Source organism: Neocloeon triangulifer, unplaced genomic scaffold (assembly GCF_031216515.1).
Source record: "Neocloeon triangulifer isolate White Clay Creek 2 clone unplaced genomic scaffold, ASM3121651v1 ptg000008l, whole genome shotgun sequence".
NCBI lineage: Eukaryota > Metazoa > Arthropoda > Insecta > Ephemeroptera > Baetidae > Neocloeon > Neocloeon triangulifer.
In genome coordinates, this window is record NW_026775550.1 from 4,656,600 (window position 1) to 4,672,967 (window position 16,368).

The 16,368-nt window shown below is 35.9% G+C and overlaps 2 protein-coding genes and 1 long non-coding RNA gene across 4 annotated transcripts; all 3 read left to right on the forward strand.

Moving 5' to 3' along the window:
- The first annotated feature begins 1,305 nt into the window (after window positions 1-1,305).
- On the forward strand, window positions 1,306-4,574 carry LOC132195027 (uncharacterized). Its single transcript, XM_059616716.1, has 10 exons — window positions 1,306-1,596; window positions 2,130-2,390; window positions 2,660-2,797; window positions 2,873-2,932; window positions 2,994-3,181; window positions 3,233-3,369; window positions 3,430-3,646; window positions 3,702-3,876; window positions 3,935-4,119; window positions 4,180-4,574. Exons 1-10 carry the CDS (start codon window positions 1,587-1,589, stop codon window positions 4,183-4,185), a joined length of 1,377 nt encoding a protein of 458 aa, XP_059472699.1. The 5' UTR covers window positions 1,306-1,586; the 3' UTR covers window positions 4,186-4,574.
- A 764-nt stretch (window positions 4,575-5,338) lies between these two features.
- LOC132195029 (uncharacterized) lies at window positions 5,339-9,128 on the forward strand. Of its 2 annotated transcripts, none has more exons than XR_009441605.1 (3): window positions 5,339-5,511; window positions 8,481-8,593; window positions 8,654-9,128. It is a non-coding gene; the product is annotated as an uncharacterized LOC132195029 (long non-coding RNA). The 2 variants fall into 2 exon arrangements; XR_009441606.1 differs by lacking the exon at window positions 5,339-5,511 and adding an exon at window positions 7,342-7,460.
- A 1,085-nt stretch (window positions 9,129-10,213) lies between these two features.
- LOC132194931 (uncharacterized) lies at window positions 10,214-11,361 on the forward strand. Its single transcript, XM_059616530.1, has 4 exons — window positions 10,214-10,504; window positions 10,585-10,802; window positions 10,854-10,937; window positions 11,031-11,361. The coding sequence occupies exons 1-4, from the start codon at window positions 10,289-10,291 to the stop codon at window positions 11,359-11,361; spliced, it is 849 nt and encodes a 282-aa protein (XP_059472513.1). The 5' UTR covers window positions 10,214-10,288.
- Window positions 11,362-16,368: the final 5,007 nt, after the last annotated feature.

The following is a 16,368-nucleotide window of genomic DNA, read 5'->3' on the forward strand; positions in this document are numbered from 1 at the left end:
ATTTTAATATGTGCCATAATGAATTTCACAGGTTAATTTCAGTTTAAAATCCATAAAGTAAATCACAGAAGTTGCAAAGCCGCTGAGCTTGAAGTGGTGTTAAACCTGTTTGCTTGCGATGAACCTTCTGCATGGCCTCATCATTGCACTCTGCTGAGCAGAAGAGGTTCTTGTCAGGTTACTCATCGTCCTCATCGCACACCCTGAACCTGACCTCAGGCTCGACATCGACGCACCAATGGGAAGAAGATGATCGCACCACATTTTGGCCAAGTTCAAAGGCCACACTGGTAACTGAGGTCTCCACCCTCTGACCCTCCTTGGTAACCTGGAGGATGGTGAGCGGCGCCAGGTCGGTTTGGACCTTCAGAGTCGCAGCCAGGACGGCGACCAGCCTCTGGTGGAGGACACCGGACTCAAAAAGGCCAGTTGCTCCTACACCCAAAGGCTAAAGACAAATTCCTTCACGCTCTCTTCATCAATTAAACTACGGACAAAATGAAAACATTGACTGATTTAATGATGAAATATTAATTTGATGTTAAAAATTAGGAAAAGCAAATTTTTGTGGCGGTGCCAAAATTTTCAAAAAGATAGCTTTATTTGCTCGATCAGGTTGTGTGGTAGAATTTGACACTTTTATTTAAAGGCACTATATTTATTCATTTTATATTATATCTAGTGCCGCAAATATTTGGACACCAAGGACACAACGAAGGTAATGGGACTGATCATTTTCATCTTATGGTAACCGACAAAAAAATATGCATCAATATATGTTTGGAAACTTTTAACTTTTCTATATTTATTATATTTTCCTTTTTTTAACAACGATTAAAATTCTTATAGCACAAAACGTTTGCTGGCAATATTAATATTTTCAAAATAGTGGTTGAATTCTTTAATTAATTTTAAATTGATTATTCAAGTGAAATATTGAAATAAAAAATTGTTAACCTCAAAGGAATTTGTTGGAAAAAGTTTCCTTGTTGGCTTTAAAATGAATTTTTCAGAGTTCCACTTCATCTTTTGATTTTAACGTACTTTCCATCTTCATTAAGTAAACTCATTTTATCAAACTGAGCAATCATTGTAGTGCACCCAGACTCCAGAGTGCAACATAGGCAACCTGCTTTACACGAAAAAGCAGAATTGGTGGACTGCGCGAGCTTGGGAGGCTTGGAAGAGACAAAGAAAAAAACAGTGACAGGTGGGCGGGGCTTTGAAAAACTACGCATGAAACAAGCAAACTGGTTTCTCGCCAAGCTCGTTTGGAGGCAGCACCGCAGCACAACGAACAACACTAACACTTCTTGCGCACGACCTGCAATGCTTATGTTACAATCTGTTTCGGTCTGTTCAGGTTATGGACTCCGGTGCACTCGACCACTCGTTAGTACCAAGGACAAGGAGGTGCACTCGCCACTCAGGGCACTCGGCTAACCGGAAAAACATCTTTTTCTCCTGAAATCTTGTACCGCCAACTTTCTACGTGACACAGATAATTAAATAATTCTGTTCATCTGCTGTGACCGTGTGACCTGCGGCATAAACCGAGGTCAGGGCCAAGCTACTGGCAAACAAAAATGTGGCCAGGTATGTCTTAAAACGTTATGTATTACGATCTATGCATATATGTAGTTATGTACATATAAATCTTTTCTCTTAAAATGCAGCTATTTGAGGCCCAACACAAAATTACAGCCTAGAAATAGAAATGAAATCGAGTTGGCTGCAATTTAGGTTCCATTTGGAACACTTTGCAGCTACCCTAGCTGCAAATTTCGTTACAAATTAGCTTTCTGAGGCAGCTGCTGTTGCTGCAATGTAGCTGCCGTACACAAACGGTTGCTGCCAGCCAGCTGCGTTTGCTGCGACTTAGCTGCCGAGACCCACCATACTCGCTGCCATGTAGCTGCCGGCTCGCCGCGCTTGCCGCAATGTAGCTGCCGGTTAGCCCCGTTTGCTGCAACCTAGCTGCCGGCCAGCTGCGGTTGCTCCAATCTAGCTGCCGGTTAGCTGCGGTTACAGCAATCTAGCTGCCGACTAGCTTCAAGTGATATCTATATGCAGAAAATGCTGCATTATGTACAAATTATGACATAATTTTCTTATTTTTACTTTTTCAGCAAATATAAAACTCTCTGAGCATGACGAGGTGCTCGTTGAAATTGCACTTGCCGTCAGTTTGCTTGCCATACAAAATGCGCCGGAGGATCCTCAGGAATGGCTCAAGCAAAATCCGAACTACGAAAATGTAGTTAAAGAGTGTCGAGGAAAATGGGTCTCCGTTGAACACCAGAAAAGTGTCAAGTCCGACAACCTTGACAGGAACGTGCATAAGTGGCATCGGAAAAACAAGGAATTGATTGATTTGATGATTAACGCTGGTAAGAAAAATATTCATAATCTCTGTGATTTCCAGCATTTCTCCAAATAATGGCATCATTATTTGAATCAGAACTGCCCGATTTACAAATTTTACTGCTTGGTAAAAAAAATCGTTCATTTTTCATATAAAACTTAAAAAATGAAATATTTATAATGATATAGACACTAGTTCTTATTATTTTATTTAAAAAATATACACAGATTATTATGTGCGCATTAAAATATATTTAGATTTTATTACAATAATTCGTTCTTTATAAATTTTCAGCCCTTTGCAAGCGCCAGGAAAGTCAGGAAGATTGTGAAATTGAGGGGAAAGCGCGCTTACTATTCTTCGACAAAATATATCCAGCAACCCAGACCACTAGTTCTAAGAATGCTAAGCGCCAAAAGCACCTGAAGCAGAGTATTAAAACTTAACCATTTTCTTTATAAATTTACTACATTAAATAAATTAACTTAAACCACATTCTTTTTTTAGTTCTTTTTGTGGCAAAGAACACAAAGAAAGGGAAGGGCTTGCCAAGTATGAACTACACAGGTTTTTAGATCAGTTTTGAAACTAATTTTTGGAGTATTAACAATTCATTCAACCTTCTCAGAGCTTACTTGCATCGACCAAACCACAAATCTGCAAGTGACATTTGTGAAGGAGCCCAGCAATATCCCACAAAGCGTGGTAAATAAAGCAAATCTGTCTGCTGAGGCCGCAGTACATGATGCTCAGAAAGGAAACTCTCTTTCAGCATCCTTAATCCATATGGCTGTGTCAAGTTTGAAGGAAGCCAAAGTAAAGAAACGAATAAAGATTTTTTAACTCTAAACTCTTAAGATTTTGCAGACTAATGCAGCCTACAAGGAGTTGACCAAAGAAGTGCGAAATCTACATCTAAGTAAGATGTTTGAACATCTTGAGAAAAATGGTGGGCTTGTTAGTGAGGAGTCAGAGATTGAAAGATTCCTATACTTAGTGGAAAGGTATAAACAATATAAAAAGAAAAATTGAATATAATTTTTTTAATGAGCTCAAAATTTCAGCAAAGAGAAGATTAAGCAACGAGCCAATGAGGAAAATATCAAAGAATCACATATTTGGATTCAAGATTTCCAATTCAAATGTGTTCGTGTCAAGCTCGGACGATGTTGTTTGTGTTCAACAACGAAATTGTTGAGTGATGTGTCAAACTTGACTCTGCAGGACTGGGAACTAGTTCAAAAGGAGGAAGAATTAGTCGAAAGCGCCTTTTGCAAGAAAGTGAGAACATAGATTATTGAAATTTATATTTTAAATATCTTTTCATTATTTTCAGTGCAAAAAAAATACTAACCTTCAGCTGCTATATGTCTTGAGTCACAACTACCTTCTCATCGAACCAACAAGCATGGAGTATCCTAGGCCACCAAAAAAATCCTTTAAAGAAGCTTTAGCCATGTTCAAAGATGAGGTCCAGATTGGCGGTGTTGACTTCTTGTTCTGCACAGCTGGTAAGAGACTTATCCTATTCCTTAATAATACATTCTCAATTGGGCCTTGCTATTTTAGTTTTGAACTTGAAGTTAGAAAACCCTGAAGAAATCCGCACCATAATGGTAACAAAGAAAGACGGCCGTTTTCATGTTACCTGTGCCTGCCAAGATCCAGGAGAGTGGAGTGTTGGAGAAGAATGCTACAGGCTTGGTTTAACAGACAAGAAAGTGTTTACCAAGCTGGTTTTATACCTAAGAAAGGTGAATTCATATATTTTGCTTTAGAAAATTAAATTATTAAATTTATAAAAATGATTATAGGAGTAAAAGCACCAAAGGACTTAGGAAACTTTGCATGATGATCAGAATTTTGGACACCCACCCTGAACACACCAAAAAGGAGACGATTTTTCTTCATGGGCTTTAAAGATTGGTTTCACACAATCATTTAGCTCCTGCAACTATCTGTAAAGCCTTAACAGGAGCATGCCAACATTAATTGATGCTCTCAAATACTTTCCATTGCCTCACGTATAATCCGTACAGTCATGTAATATAAGATTTCTAATGTAGTAAATATAAAACAGGAAAAATAATTTACTTGAGATTTATTAAATAAATGAAGAACTTTCATGTGCACAACAGAGTGTCATTTTTTCGACAGAAAATAAAATGAACAATAATGTCCATTGAAAGTCATCGCCTGAGTGCATGAAGAATTTGTTTATATTTTTATAAAATCTAACATGATTTTTATTCATTTGAGATATTTTAATTCATTGAAAACTTTATAAAAAAATATTTAACATTTCATTTATCCAGAAATTAATATAAAATTAAATACCTCACATTATAAACGATCGAGTTTAGTCGATTAAAAAAACATTAATTCAAAATATAATTGATGTCAAGAAAATAAGATTTGCCTGAAACAAATTTTAATTAGGACCAAAAATTATGACTAGTCAGGTCACTCGTTTTCAATATTATATTCATAATTGCTGCCGAGATTGACTTTAAAATGTTTCCTCTATTAAACACGTTAGGACCCTATAAAATTTTTTGAGTATCGTAAAATTGTTTGAAAAATATGTACCCCTAGCAGAAAAGATAAAAAATGTATTTTATTAAAAAAAAAATCAGAATTTTTATCACTTCACAGAAATGATCATGTGACCAACCACCAACATATAATGAGTTTTTTTTATCAAATTAAATTTTTGACGTGCCGTCCAGGAAAGAAATGCGTCCCATCAAATTGATCGATTTAAATTTTTTAGTTTTGCATTTTGCATTCACTTTTTCTCTGCGCGCTCATGTACATCAGGCGCCCGTGAGGCGTGAACGCGCTTATTTTGGCCGGCGTGCAATATGCTATGGGCCGGTTGAGACATGTTCGGAGCTGCACGTTTCTCTCCATTCGAATTTGTTCTTTTTCCCCCGCCCTCCCGTTCACCTCACCCGGCTGATCTGTTCTGTTCTGTTGTCTGCTGCCGGTGCAGGTCGTTGAGTCGAGAAGAGGAGAGTTTGCCGACTGCCCGACACAAACATTTTTTGCAATTTGCAATCGACATCTAGGTCTCGCTCGGTCCTGGTCCTTCCTGGTCGACAAATATTCAAATTTGTCGAATTTTTCAGGAGTTTTGAGCAAAGGTAGGATAAGATTATCTCCTTTCCGCCAATAGTGTATTTTTTACCTCAGACGAGACAGTTTCACACGCCGTGTTCTCGTATGATAAGATTTTGCACGCACGTTTACAATATTATTCAATAAAAGATATTCAAGGTCTGGGGTGAGCCGTGTCGTACGTTTCATATATTTGCCTTGTCAAAAACGAGACCGTCCGAGGTCGTTCGAGACCGTTTTGAGGCCGTTGGACACCCCGAGACCGCCAGAGGTCGCCTGAGACCGATCGGATCGAGACGTAAAACTTAAAGGATGCCCCTGTAAAGTAGGCAGCGCCTTGTCACAAAATGCGTTGTAGGTTGCCTAAATCAGTGGCTTTTGTGGGCCACCCTTTGACCCCATGGGTGGGCCCCCGGACAAGTCCGACCTGCGTCCTATAGGAAGTTACGTTCCTTTACTAGGGCAGGAAGCTTATCATGATTTTTTACGGTTGTGTGAAAGTGGGCGTAACTCTCGATTTACGAATAAATTTTTTTCGATCGCGGAAAAAACTTTTTACGGTCACGGAAAAACATTTTTACGGTCGAGCTAGCTTTTTTTCTGGCCACTAGATGGCGTTGTTCGTTTTACCGGCAGTGAACACACTTTACATGAGGCGAAAAACTTTTTCTCGGTCAGGTTAAAATTTAACATTGATCAAATGGAAGTGATTTTTACGGCTGCTCCTAGCAGCCGAAAATTTTGAACCGTAAAAAAGCTGATCATTGTCATTAGCTTGGATGTTTGAAGTGAGGTTTCTATAATAAATAAACAGATAGATCATTCGTTGTGCTAATATTATGTGAACGATTTACTGTAGGGCAATTTGTGTATCTCCCAATTAATTAAAAATTAAGGGAAAGGTATTTATAGTGCAATTTAATGTGACAAACCATGACCTATGCTCCGAACCAGTCGCAACAATTTCTTTTAATCCGCGGCCGGGCCGATAATTTAAGGAGAATAGCATACGAAATTGATCTAAATTTAATATTCCATCAAATTATTATCAAAGCGATTGGGCAAAATAAAGAAAACTCAATTTTTTACCGTTTTTATTCCACTTCCATGATCAAAACAAACCCACGCCACACACGCCCCCCCCCAGCGCCACCGTAAAAACTGTTTCACAAGTGAAAAAGATTTACGCGCAAGTGAAAAAGTTTTCCGAACGGAAATTTTTAGCTCCGCCCTCCGAAAATATTTTTCCTGACCGAAAATTTTAACTCCACCCAACGGAAAAAGTTTTTTCGTAACCGAAAATTCTCGCGACCGTAAAAAAATCATGATAAGCTTCCAAGGTCGGCAGGATCGACTGACTTTTAACTTTTCTTTGTTTTAACTTGTTTGCCCTAAGGATATGAACAGGAATCTGTATTAAATTTGATTTGGAAGCTTTGCGGACATGGAAAGTGAATTAAATAGAATTAAAACTAAAAGTTATGTTACAGAATATTATTCCCAGTCAGCAATTTATGTTTTACATTATTCAAAATTATACAAAATATTCACCTATATGTTCATTTTAATTTTTGCTAAGAAAGTAGGACTCTACAAGATTCGAATGTTTAAATAAATATTATAAATGTTTAATAAGTATTAAAAAAATAATCTGCAATATTTTTAAAATAATTTTTTAAATTATACATTTTTTAACTTTGCAATAATTTCTTGAAATTAATGTGGAAAAAAATTCTTAATTTATTGAGGCAAGATTAACTCGCTCGTTTTTTAAAAATATTCCTGGATAATGCTGAATATTTTAATGCAATAATATAGACGGCGCTGCATGCAATTCAGAGGTGCAGTTTGTGCACCGCCGGCCGGTGTATCGCCATTTTGAATCCAATAAAAATTCGCTCGGGTTTCGGTTTCGCAGTGAAAATTTGCTGTTTCTAAAGTTTTAACTGACTGGGTCAACTGTACGCGAAACAAGGTAAGCTACGTTCATTGTTCCTCGTTAATTTATCATCTATTTTCTTTGATTTTCTTTAAATTTTGCGTGTCAGTTGGACGGTTTATAATTACATACACATAATTATTCTCTTCTCTATGCTTTTCTTGACCCGGGGCAGTGTTGCGGGCTGCGCGCTGCGCGTGACGAATTTGAATTATCGCGCAATGTTAATAATTATTTAACGGCACATTATTTAATGCGACGATGAATTGAACTCGGGTCTCTCGCCTTCCCTGTGCAGTGGAAACACTGAACAAAAATAATTAATTTGAAGAAGTAGAAGTTGACGTACACTCGAGGAGATGATCATGGAAATGAAGATATCGGGCTTTTCCTCGTTGCAAAAAATTGTTTTTATTCCAAAACAAACGGTTTCTTCCAGTTTCGGTCACGGTCTGCGACCCTATTTCATGAGCAAGAAGAAATACAAAAAATCAGCAAATTGAAAAAAACACCACATTTAAAATAAAAATTAAAATCTTAAAAACTAACAAACTAAACAAATACTGAATTTGTTAGTTTTCAAGATTTTAATTTTTATTTTCAAATATGATGTTTTTTCAATTTGCTGATTTTTTGTATTTTTTCTTGCTCATGAAATAGGGTCGCAGACCGTGACCGAAACTGGTAGAGCCGTTTGTTTTTAAATAAAAACAATTTTTTTTGCATCGAGGAAAAGCCCGATATCTTCATTTCCAAAAATAATTAACGTTTCCCAAATGATTAAGAGAATTCTCAGTTGCCAAACATACAAGGGCGATTTTTTTTAAACGCTGTTCATTTTATAATTTACTTTTCTTATGTATTAAATTTTAGTTTATTTTCATTTTTGTTTAAAATTTTAGTTTTCTAATCAAAGTTAGTTCTTGAGCATTATAAGTTTGATTAAAAAAATTATCGCAAATATGATTGGCGTAATTGGCGCAAACCCTTTTATAATTATCTTACAATTAGGTGCATTTGAAAATTTAAAAAAAGTAATTATTTTTGTATCCACAGATGAGTGAGTGCCACAGCCACAAAGCTGATCGAGTAAAAGCAAATCTTTAAAAAATTCAAAAGGAGTAAAAGGACTAAAAGGATCACCACACACCTGACAAAATAACCATGCTGTAGGTAAAATTTATTTCCTTTTTTTCCCAATCTTTAATTCATAATTATTATTTTTATAGAAATTCTTGATGATGAAGCCATATTTTCGGAGCCCGAGTTTGTGTGATGGCCTGACGAGCCTACGTTCAGTACAGATCAGCCAAGAAGCCCTTTGTTGAAACTCCCCTGTACCTGATTTCACTACATATTTTAACCTGGACTCATGATAATTTTGAGGGGACTGAAATTTTTTTGGCCATTTGTCAAAACACGCCGGGTATAAGCTTGACAAACTTGGTGCGCACTGACGAAAACGGTGCATAGTTTGTATTTTGGTTATGCTGCTAAATTGTTGTGTAATAGCAAAATTTTAAGGACTCTTTATTGATGTAGTCAAATCAAGTCTTTGCAACAATAGAAGCAATTTTTGGCAATTATTGTAAATTTAACAAACCATTGTTGTACAGACTTGATTTGACTATATCATTAGGAAGTCCTTAACTGAATGAATGCCACAAGTTTTTTGTATCTCAATAATAAATTTTGATTAATTGCAAATAATATTCAGCATTATTTCAGTTATAATTCCGTAATTTAAAATGAAAATATAAAGCAGTGAGCCAGTGAGGGAATAAAACTGCTTATAATATTGCAGTAATATTGCTGAATAATGTGTGAAAATATTTTCATACATTATTCCTGAATGATGAAAAAGCATTACATTTTCTAATTTTGAATAATGTGGAATATATTCTGAAATTAATTTCAACCAATTCAAAATTATTCAGGAATATTCAGGAAATAAAAATTGCTGGTTGGGTTATTATTAAAAGACCTGCCCTATATTTTTATTCCCTTTTTTTATTTGCAATTTGATTTGATATAAAAACAGAGAGATTTTGAAAACTTTCATATAAATTTTTGCCAATTTCACAAATAATATACATAATTAATTCTTTATTGCGGAAGATGGCTGATGAGTACGCCAGCTCAGAAGAAAACGACGATGAAGGTACGAGGAGTCCATCCGCCAAACGCAGCCGATTCGCCCGAACTGAGGATGACGAAGACGAATTAAGGGTTGCTGCTGACAAGAAAGAGAGCACCAGCAGTACTTGCATTTTCAATGAAAAACCCATGCCGTACGATGCGAGGGAGCGAGAATAGGAAAATAGGCAATCAGAAGAAATTTTTTATATAGAGAGATTGGAAAGGACTGACAAAGACTTTGGAAGCATTGAAGAAGCTATGCAAAATAGCATTAGAGAGCATGTCCGCCAAGAAAAAATTGCTTACTACGATATTGACAAGGTTAGATTTGAAGAAAGCTTAGATTCTTTTTATCTATAATTATATTTTTTAAAAACTGATATTTTTAGATCTTCCGCGTTCACAACTCCAAGCTTTGGGACGAATATGTAAAACAGAGAGAAAACATTTTGATTTCGCACTTACATGAGACTATTGATGTAAATGAAAAATACCTATTCCATGGGACAAAAAACGAACATGCCATGAATATTGTGCAAAATGGTTTTGTAATTGGATCGAATGTTGGCATGTTTGGAAAAGGTCTGCAATTCACTTGCCTTTTTTTAATGAAAAAATTTTTACAATAATTTATTATCTTTTACAGGCATTTATATTACTAACATTAGCTCGAAGTCCCATCGGTCCTCAATGGGTTGCAGCCTTGTGAGAAACACGATGAAATTATGTGTGAACTTTGTGTTCGCTCGATCATTTTGGGTAGAGTCACTTTGGGCAAGATGATGACAGCTTCCAAAGCCACTCCTCACCCTCCACCTCAAGGCTATGACTCTGTTTATGGAAAGCCCTTAAAACATTTCCTGCGCTACCCCGAGTACGTCATCTACAAGGAAGATCAGGTTTACCCTGAATTTCTGATCCACTATAGGGCAATACTGCAGGTAAAAAAATGGGACATTATTTGAAATTTTTGCTTTCATTTTTTAATTCTATTCTAATTTTTTTTAACCAATCAAAAAAGGAAATCGAGGACGACAAGAGTGAATCATCGTCTCAAAGTGATCTAGGCGATCATAATGATGAAAGCTCGGAAAGCTCCTCATTTGGGTCCGGAAATGAGAGCTCTTTCGAAAGTGACTCGACGACAAGCAGTTTCTCCTCCAGTGACTTGCAGGATGGAAAAGATCAAAACCACTCTGAGGACAAAGGGAAGACAAGGCATAGAGCTTGCCTGGAAAAGTATTCTATTGTTTTCTTTATAATAACTGTGAATTAAAGCCTTCCTTTTAGATTGCGAGTTCGAATGCAGAGCATGGAGGAGAAAAGTCTAGCCCTGATGATGAAGAAGCGTGCTCAAAAAAACCTCTTGGTAAGGTATTTCTTGATTTTCCAATCACCTAGCTTATTTTTTGCCCCAGAGGACCTACCAAAATGTTGTAGAGGCATGGAACAGGCTGAAATCTGAAGATGCAAGGCTGAAAGCTGTTGCGCCGAGAAGACCATCGGTTGCACTCCCAAGGATCCTACGTTCAAGAAGGTGCAGGAAATTTTTGCCAAGCTTCCTGCCACTCTTTTAGAGCTTGATGATATGAAGACTGGTCTCGAGAGCCACCTGGAGTTTAGGAAGAGTGCTGCTGATGAGAATGTAAGTCGGCCTTCCGGTCGTCCTCGGAGGAGCCAACGCCGAGACAGGCCAGCGGTCAGGGCCTTCGGACAGCTCGGACGGGTGCGAAGGGATCGGACGGGAGTTGCCCGAAACTGCACCAACTGGGTGTCCCGGTGTCCTGCGAACAAATAGCAAAGGGTTGATGACTTTCTAATTGCATCTAGAAAGTTCCGTGAATTTACGGTTGAATTATAAAAATGTCTTTATAAATTCCCTTGAATTGCAATAGAATCCCATGAATTCTACAAGTGATTTCCAATTAATTTATATTAATTATTTTGTGAATTTTAAGTTCCTCTAAATTTAATATAAACTCAAAATTAATGTGTAAGAAATTAACCAAGAACAATTGCCAGAAATTCAAAAGGAAATATTATAAGAAACCCTTGAAAAAAATTAATTTTATGGTTAAGCAAAAAATTAATTAGTTAGCAAAAAACAGAAGTTCTCCGATCGCAGTGGCGGGGCCAAAGCCACGGTCAAAACAAAAGAATGAGTGGAATAATTTTTTTTATTAATTACTAGAGCTGGCTGCCAATTCTCCCCCAATGTGGCTTTTCCATTTCTGTATGCGACTTGTTGCGAGAGAATAAATGAATTGAAAATATATAATTGGTTTTCAATTTTAAATTTAAAATAATTAAAAGTGATCTTTTTTAAGGACTCTTTATTGACATAGTCAAATCAAGTCTTTACAACAATCGATGATTAAATTTTCCAATTATTGATAAAAATGTTTCCTATTGTTGAAGACTTGATTTGACTATGTCAATAAGGAGGCCTTAACTATGAAATCTTATACTAAAACTAGAATAAAGGGTTTTTCCAGCCTGGTTAGTGGCAAATTGCATTTATCGGTAAACTTAACTCTAAATTTAACGGATAGGCAACCGGCGTTGTACTTGGGACATCAAGCAGTTTACTTTGCTGTCACACCCGCTCCCATATTTCGTTACATATATTATAACAAAAATTAAATTGCCTCGTTTCATTTCGTTTAGAGCCTCGACACAAGATTTTTTAAACTAGTTTTAGGCGATTTGAACACTCATTATATAAATTTTATTGAAAAGAAGATTTTTTCAACTAAATGATAGATTTTCATGTAATATTTTTGTTGATTTTTACTTTCTTCGTTTTTTTTTGTTTTGTATGTGCGACGTGCGTCTGGGGTCTAGGGTCCCCTACGGCGCGCGTCAAACATGTCTACGGCCCATCTCACCCCTTTGGGGGCTGATGTAAAGAGCTTTGATGCGCTCGGCAAAGACTTTTGGTTTGACAATTTGAACTCCAACAATACGGCGCCTTAGTCCCTGGCCGCCATAGTGGTGCTCATCATTTTTATTCTCAAATAATTATTCTTTACTTGATTCTCCGGGGGGCTTTGAGTAACCAAAGCCGCTGCCCGAGCCTTACTCCCCTTTACGACCCTGCCTACCCTGCCTGATAACCCTCACGCCCTAACCTAGGTGTCGGAGAAATTAAAACACGCAGAGTTGCCTTGCCGGGCTGGGAAATCGTGGTCTTATATAAGGTAACAGAATCTTGCAAGTGCTTTCTTATCCTGAGATAGAACAAAACTCTAGCTTTTGAAATTCAGGACTTATGAGGTCTAAGCAGAATGGAAATTTTAACAAATGAAAGTTATGTTTCTCAGATGAAAATCAAAGCAAGAATTTCAGTGTCACAATTTTTTAACGCTTTCTTTTGATATAAAGTGACAGAATCTTGCAAGTGCTTTCTTATCCTGAGATAGAACAAAACTCTAGCTTTTGAAATTCAGGACTTATGAGGTCTAAGCAGAATGGAAATTTTAATAAATGAAAGTTATGTTTCTCAGATGAAAATCAATGCAGGAATTTCAGTGTCCCAATATTTTAACGCTTTCTTTTGATTTAAAGTGACAGAATCTTGTAAGTGCTTTCTTATCCTGAGATAGAACAAAACTCTAGCTTTTGAAATTCAGGACTTATGAGGTCCAAGCCGAATGGATATTATAATAAATGAAAGTTATGTTTCTCAGATGAAAATCAAAGCAAGAATTTCAGTGTCACAATATTTTAACGCTTTCTTTTGATATAAAGTGACAGAATCTTGCAAGTGCTTTCTAATCCTGAGATAGAACAAAACTCTAGCTTTTGAAATTCAGGACTTATGAGGTCTAAGCCGAATGGATATTTTAATAAATGAAAGTAATGTTTCTCAGTTGAAAATCAAAGCAGAAATCCCAGTGTCACAATATTTTAACGCTTTCTTTTGATATAAAGTGACAGAATCTTGCAAGTGCTTTCTAATCCTGAGATAGAACAAAACTCTAGCTTTTGAAATTCAGGACTTATGAGGTCTAAGCCGAATGGATATTTTAATAAATGAAAGTAATGTTTCTCAGTTGAAAATCAAAGCAGAAATCCCAGTGTCACAATATTTTAACGCTTTCTTTTGATATAAAGTGACAGAATCTTGCAAGTGCTTTCTTATCCTGAGATAGAACAAAACTCTAGCTTTTGAAATTCAGGACTTATGAGGTCCAAGCCGAATGGATATTTTAATAAATGAAAGTAATGTTTCTCAGATGAAAATCAAAGCAGGAATTTCAGTGTCACAATATTTTAACGCTTTCTTTTGATATAAAGTGACAGAATCTTGCAAGTGCTTTCTTATCCTGAGATAGAACAAAACTCTAGCTTTTGAAATTCAGGACTTATGAGGTCCAAGCAGAATGGAAATTTTAATAATTGAAAGTTATGTTTCTCAGATGAAAATCAAAGCAAGAATTTCAGTGTCACAATATTTTAACGCTTTCTTTTGATATAAAGTGACAGAATCTTGCAAGTGCTTTCTAATCCTGAGTAAAATAAAAATATAGCTTTTGAAATTCAGGACTTATGAGGTCTAAGCAGAATGGAAATTTTCATAAATGAAAGTTATGTTTCTCAGATGAAAATCAAAGCAAGAATTTCAGTGTCACAATATTTTAACGCTTTCTTTTGAAATAAAGCGACAGAATCTTGCAAGTGCTTTCTTATCCTAAGACAGAAAAAAACTCCTACTTTTGAAATTCAGGTCTAATGAGGTCTAAGCCCAATGGGAATTTTAATAAATGAAAAGTATGTTTCTCAGATGAAAATCAAAGCCGATATCACAGTGTCACAATATTTTAATGCTTTCTTTTGATATAAAGCGACAGAATCTTGCAAGTGCTTTCTTATCCTAAGACAGAACAAAACTCCTAATTTTGAAATTCAGGTCTAATGAAGTCTAAGCCTAATGGGAATTTTAATAAATGAAAAGTATGTTTCTCAGATGAAAATCAAAGCCGATATCACAGTGTCACAATATTTTAACGCTTTCTTTTGATATAAAGCGACAGAATCTTGCAAGTGCTTTCTTATCCTAAGACAGAACAAAACTCCTACTTTTCAAATTCAGGTCTACTGAGGTCTAAGCCCAATGGAAATTTAAATAAATGAAAGTTACGTTTCTCAGATGAAAATCAAAGCCGATATCACAGTGTCACAATATTTTAACGCATTCTTTTGATATAGAGCGACAGAATCTTGCAAGTGCTTTCTTATCCTAAGACAGAACAAAACTTCTTCTTTTGAAATTCAGGTCTAATGAGGTCTAAGCCCAATGGAAATTTAAATAAATGAAAGTTTAGTTTCTCAGATGAAAATCAAAGCCGATATCACAGTGTCACAATATTTTAACGCATTCTTTTGATATACAGCGACAGAATCTTGCAAGTGCTTTCTTATCCTAAGACAGAACAAAACTCCTACTTTTGAAATTCAGGTCTAATGAGGTCTAAGCCCAATGGAAATTTTAATAAATGAAAGTTATGTTTCTCAGATGAAAATCAAAGCCGATAACACAGTGTCACAATATTTTAACGCTTTCTTTTGATATACAGCGACAGAATCTTGCAAGTGCTTTCTTATCCTAAGACAGAACAAAACTCCTACTTTTGAAATACAGGTCTAATGAGGTCTAAGCCCAATGGAAATTTTAATAAATGAAAGTTATGTTTCTCAGATGAAAATCAAAGCCGATATCACAGTGTCACAATATTTTAATGCTTTCTTTTGATATAAAGCGACAGAATCTTGCAAATGCTTTCTTATCCTATGTCAGAACAAAACTCCTACTTTTGAAATTCAGGTCTAATGAGGTCTAAGCCCAATGGAAATTTAAATAAATGAAAGTTATGTTTCTCAGATGAAAATCGAAGCCGATATCACAGTGTCACAATATTTTAATGCTTTCTTTTGATATTAAGCGACAGAATCTTGCAAGTGCTTTCTTATCCTAAGACAGAACAAAACTCCTACTTTTGAAATTCAGGTCTAATGAGGTCTAAGCTTAATGGAAATTTAAATGAATGAAAGTTACGTTTCTCAGATGAAAATCGAAGCCGATATCACAGTGTCACAATAATTTAATGCTTTCTTTTGATATAAAGCGACAGAATCTTGCCAGTGCTTTCTTATCCTAAGACAGAACAAAACTCCTACTTTTGAAATTCAGGTCTAATGAGGTCTAAGCCCAATGGAAATTTAAATTAATGAAAGTTACGTTTCTCAGATGAAAATCAAAGCCGATATCACAGTGTCACAATATTTTAATGCTTTCTTTTGGTATAAAGCGACAGAATCTTGCAAATGCTTTCTTATCCTAAGACAGAACAAAACTCCTACTTTTGAATTTCAGGTCTATTGAGGTCTAAGCCCAATGGGAATTTTAATAGATGAAAAGTATGTTTCTCAGATGAAAATCAAAGCCGATATCACAGTGTCACAATATTTTAATGCTTTCTTTTGATATAAAGCGACAGAATCTTGCAAATGCTTTCTTATCTTGAGACAGAACAAAACTCCTACTTTTGAAATTCAGGTCTAATGAGGTCTAAGCCCAATGGAAATTTAAATAAATGAAAGTTACGTTTCTCAGATGAAAATCAAGGCCGATATCACAGTGTCACAATATTTTAACGCTTTCTTTTGATATAAAGCGACAGAATCTTGCAAGTGCTTTCTTATCCTAAGACAGAACAAAACTCCTACTTTTGAAATTCAGGTCTAATGAGGTCTAAGCCCAATGGAAATTTTAATAAATGAAAGTTATGTTTCTCAGATGAAA

Coding starts and splice junctions, on each gene's coding strand:
- LOC132195027 (XM_059616716.1), top strand. Junction 3,182..3,232: donor CAAGTTTGAAGGAAGCCAAA/GTAAAGAAACGA, acceptor AAGATTTTGCAG/ACTAATGCAGCCTACAAGGA. Junction 3,647..3,701: donor AAAGCGCCTTTTGCAAGAAA/GTGAGAACATAG, acceptor CATTATTTTCAG/TGCAAAAAAAATACTAACCT.
- LOC132194931 (XM_059616530.1), top strand. CDS start 10,289: ATGTGTGAACTTTGTGTTCGCTCGATCATTTTGGGTAGAGTCACTTTG. Junction 10,505..10,584: donor ACTATAGGGCAATACTGCAG/GTAAAAAAATGG, acceptor CAATCAAAAAAG/GAAATCGAGGACGACAAGAG. Junction 10,803..10,853: donor CATAGAGCTTGCCTGGAAAA/GTATTCTATTGT, acceptor CCTTCCTTTTAG/ATTGCGAGTTCGAATGCAGA.